A 4,545-nucleotide genomic window follows, 5' to 3' on the forward strand; every position below is an offset into this window, starting at 1 on the left:
TTCAAAATTCAAGGGTGAGCTACCATCCTTTGAATGTCTTTCTTGCTTCATGTTGTGTTCTTGAATTTGGGGAGTTTGAGATTTTTAAGTTGAAATTTAAGTGCATAGAGTTAGGATTTTGGTGTACTGATTTTTGAAATAAGTTTTGTTGCTTTAAACTTTGGTATGTTGCTATATTGTTGTGATTTGGGTTTATGATTTCCGAATTTGGCTGATGGTAGCTTGAGTCCTAAGCTCAAACATGTCAATTGTTGGTGTGTTATAGTTTTGATGAGTTTTGGTGCATTTTTTGGAGTTGGTTATGTTGGTAATAGGTTGTTTGGGATGTATAAGTCGTTTTGTGGTCACAAACTTGTTTGAAAGTCTGTTTGGGGTCGATTATCTGGGTCTGGTATGCAAGGGAATCATGGACTTGAGAATTGGGGAAGAACACTATAATTTCTAGGTATTTTTGGGTTTCTGGCGACCTAGCACGACCGCGATAGGTTGTGGCGCGACCACACTAAAGTCCTAGAACCTTAGGAATTGGTTTTAATTTTAGGCTTCGGAGCCAGTGGCGCGACCGCGCTGGGCTAGGGCGCGACTGCGCCAGTACCCCAGAAAGCTCAATATTTCTGCAAGCGCGACCACTCCAGGGGCAGCGTGACCACGCCAAGTGCCCCAGAATAAGGTTTTGCTAATTTTAAGATTAGGGCTCGGGGAGTTCGGGAATCCATTTGGTTGCCCACTTGGGGGCTCCGGGGGTGTTTCTAACACCCCAACGAATGGGGATAGTAATCTTAAGAGTATGATCTGAGGTGAGGCTCAAGATTTGAAGTTAATCCCTAATATGAGTATAATTTTATTGACTAGATTATCGCAAGGCTCGGGATCAGGATCGTAATTGAGGTCGTATTGTCTATTGTACGAAACTCGAGGTAAGAAAACTGCACCCTGGTTGTGGTCGTGGCTCGAACCCTTGTAAATGGATATGATTGTGGTTATAAATGTGAGTATTCGATTAGGCATGGTTGTATATGCTACATTTAACTGTGTATTGTATAATCTATACGTTTGATTATATTTAATTTGAAATTCCGGCCTAAGGGAGCCAGAGCTGACATCAAGCATGCGAAACATAACCCGGCCTAAGAGAGTCGAGGTTGGCCATGAGATATGAGGGCTCGGCCTAAAAGATTTGAGCCTGAACGTCACCTAAATAATTAGAAGTGTCAATTGCACTTGTTTAACTTATTGACTGTTAACTTGGGTCATGTGCTTGTTTGAGCTAGTTATTACTACGAAGCTTATTGTTTATACTATGTTTCTTATTGAATTTGTTGATTTAAGTTTTCTTGCTGGTCCTTGGCTCACGGGTGCTATGTGGTGCAGGTAAGGGAAAGGGAAAGCTGGACCAGCCATGAGTTGGAGAGCTTTAGGGGCGGTGTGTACATTTGAAGCTGCTTGACCGCTACGGTCAAGGGATCAACAGGGACTAGAACCAAAATTTAGTTTTTCCGCTTAGGTCAACTTAAGTTTTACACTACTACAAAATACCCTTTACGGGACACTTTTTTAGGACTCGCACATAAATGCAAGTCCTTAAAAATATTTCTGGAGTTTTTAGGACACTCATTGGGAGTCCTGAAAAAACATAATTTAGGACTCGCAATGAGTGTCCTAAAAAAATATGCGAGTCCTAAAAAAATCAGGGCTAAGAAATGAGTGTTTTACTTAACAATTTTAAGGACTTGCTTTGGGAGTCCTTAATACTCTTTAAGGACTCGCTTTGCGAGTCCTAAAAACATGGTGACTTTTAAAGACTCGTTATATGAGTCCTAAAAGAGAATTAAGGACTCTCAAAGCAAGTCCTTAAAATTGTTAAGTATAAAGTATAAAAACACTCATTTTTTTCGAAAATATATAATGGGTCAAAATACACATTTTGGAAATCTATTTCAGTCACACACACAAGATGTTTTTAATTTAAATAAAAAATAAATTGTGTTAACTAAAAAAGAATTTATATATTAGATATTAGTTTTATTCAATTAAATAAATAAGAAAATTTTAAAATAAAAAAAAATCTAAAACATGATTTCTCTCTCCCTCTTTTCCTCTATCTTCCCCGAAGCCTCATTCTCTCTCTCACTGTGTTGCCTCTGCCAGGCCCGAACGGCCATCGTCCCATCGCCGAAGCCGTACACGTGCCAGCCCAATCGAACCCCCGGCCCTCGAAACGTCGACCCCCGCGAGCTCACCACCATACGCGCTGCCTAGGGCTGTCAACCAACCGTCCGAAGTCGTCCGCCTCTTGCATTTTCCAGTGAGATTCCAACTACCCGAGCCTCTTGTTTGACGATCTGTGATTAGTTAGGTAGTAATACATGTTTTCTAATGTTATTTTGGCATATGGGTTTGTAATGTTTTATCTTAAATGGTTCTCTTTCTCACTTTGTTTTCTCTCACAAAGAAAGGATCCTATGCTATTAGTCTGATCAATTTACGGCAAGGCTACGATGGTGACGGGGGAGAGGTGTGGGTCTGGGCTCGTGGTCTTCCTCGTCTCAGATGCGGGCTCAATGGTGGGGATGGGGATCGACATGATGAGAAGAATCATCTTCCTCTCCTATATTTTACTGAATTTGATTATTTATCTAAGTGAAAGATGCATCTGATTTCTTATGGGGATGGATTTTTTTTGGTTATTATACTTGCTAACTTTACTGCAGTTTGTATATCATTCATTTGGTTTTTCTTTTCCCTTTCTTTTGATTGCATTGTTTGGTGAAATGTTATACTTTTCTATTGGGTGTCTTTGTGATTTACTGATTTTGATAAATGCTATGCATATTTGTTTGGTGGGTTATAGGAACATCTGCTTGTCCAAATGGAAGATTCTATTGTCAAAATGCAGGGCATGCTCCTAAAGTGTTATTCTCTTCTAGAGTGAATGATGGTATATGCGGTAAGTAGCTTTAAATTTACTGCTTTAATAACTTGTATAGACACAAGAACCAGTTTTTCCTTCCATGTTCTATTTCCCTAGTTTATTTTTCTTATATTTTGAGTTCTTTCTTTGGAGAGGATTGTGATTTTAGAAGAAACTATGTCATTGATCAGGGATAAAAAAAAAATCTTATTGAATTAGTAATGGGAATTCAATCATAATGAGCCTTTTTTTTTCTCTGATTATCATGTTTTATTAAATGTGGCGTGCATGTAGGATGTAGTATAGAATTATTAGATCTTTTTATTGAATTGTTGTTTTGAGCTGGATACTTATCTTCTCTAATCTGCTTTAACTAGTCCTTAATCTCAGACTGCTGTGATGGGAGTGATGAGTATGATGATAAAGGGAAATGCCCTAATACATTTCAGACTGTTGGATACTTAAAGGACTTGTCCAGCAGCTTAGAGGTATGATCTCCTCATTCCCTATTCATATTTATTTTAGCTAAGTTGGGTAGTGAACTTATGATAGATGTCATTATTCATAGGGTTTATGCAAATTATTTCAACTTGCATATGGGTCAGTATCTTTTAATGAACTTCCAATGCTCAATGAAGTGATATTTTGTATTAATGAAAAATAAGTATGGGTCTTGGGAGGTGTACATTCCAAAGTTTATTTTTTTCCATGTGTAAGTAATGTAGGCTTCTCATGATTTTATTTTTCTCCAAACCAATACAAAGCTCACCTTATTTTGAGCAGCACGAGAACTGGAAGTTGTACAGTGTTAGAATTTTTTCTTTCAACATATACATATGTGAAACAGCTACATCTACTTGTTGTAGTATCATAAGGAAGAATAAATTGTCAGTTTCTTTTTCTTGTGTGATGGTTTTGATTGCTGGAGTCTTTTTTAGTAGTTCTTGCTATTGTGGATTTTATTCGTGCACTGCAGCAATAACATTTAGAATATTTTTTTGCTTGAAATTGGTCTATTATTATAAGCACTATGAATTGCTTTTGTAAATATTCTCACTGCCTTTACTTCTCACGTTTGCCACTGTTAATAGGATGTTGTGGACGTCCATGACAGTTTAGCTGCTGAAGCTGAACATGGTGATGCTTCCAGAAAGGAATGGTCCTTAGTTCAAGGTGTAGAACAGGTAATTAATACCAAACATGTTTCATATAATTAGAAATTGATTGCAGTTTTATTTTCATATATTTTAAAGATTTTTATTAGAGCTTATCTGAGTTTGAATTATAAAAAAATAGTTTCCTAGTTGAGCTAAGACTTCTTATTTATGGCTATCTGTAAAATATTTTTGTACTTAGTGGAGTTTGAATATCTTAGATATTCATCCGTAGTGAAGTAGGTTATGGGAATTCTGTGTGCTGCGGTGATAACGGAAGGTTGAAAACTTGCATGTCTTAGTGAAGTAGGTTCTGAGAATTTTGTGTGCTGCGGTGATATATGGATGAAAACCTATGTGTTGTTTGATTTGTTTGACATGGTGTTGATTGTGACTTATGGCTAGGCTAGTAAATTAGGGGATATGTTGTCCGATTTTCTATAGATTTTTTTGTACTTAGTTTTGTGTGGAAATATGAAA

General features: G+C 37.2%; 1 protein-coding gene across 1 annotated transcript; it reads left to right on the forward strand.

Annotated features, from left to right (window-relative positions):
* Window positions 1-2,401: 2,401 nt before the first annotated feature.
* Window positions 2,402-3,611, forward strand: LOC133784153 (glucosidase 2 subunit beta-like). The gene is made up of 3 exons (XM_062223633.1): window positions 2,402-2,564; window positions 2,852-2,947; window positions 3,302-3,611. Exons 1-3 carry the CDS (start codon window positions 2,417-2,419, stop codon window positions 3,403-3,405), a joined length of 348 nt encoding a protein of 115 aa, XP_062079617.1. The 5' UTR covers window positions 2,402-2,416; the 3' UTR covers window positions 3,406-3,611.
* Window positions 3,612-4,545: the final 934 nt, after the last annotated feature.

The sequence above is a fragment of the Humulus lupulus genome, chromosome 6 (assembly GCF_963169125.1).
Source record: "Humulus lupulus chromosome 6, drHumLupu1.1, whole genome shotgun sequence".
Lineage (NCBI taxonomy): Eukaryota > Viridiplantae > Streptophyta > Magnoliopsida > Rosales > Cannabaceae > Humulus > Humulus lupulus.

Excerpts from the sequence above, each read along its gene's own strand:
- LOC133784153 (XM_062223633.1), top strand. The coding sequence starts at position 2,417 with ATGGTTCTCTTTCTCACTTTGTTTTCTCTCACAAAGAAAGGATCCTAT. Across the intron at positions 2,565-2,851 it reads TCTCAGATGCGGGCTCAATG|GAACATCTGCTTGTCCAAAT; the intron begins GTGGGGATGGGG and ends GGTGGGTTATAG. Across the intron at positions 2,948-3,301 it reads AGTGAATGATGGTATATGCG|ACTGCTGTGATGGGAGTGAT; the intron begins GTAAGTAGCTTT and ends CCTTAATCTCAG.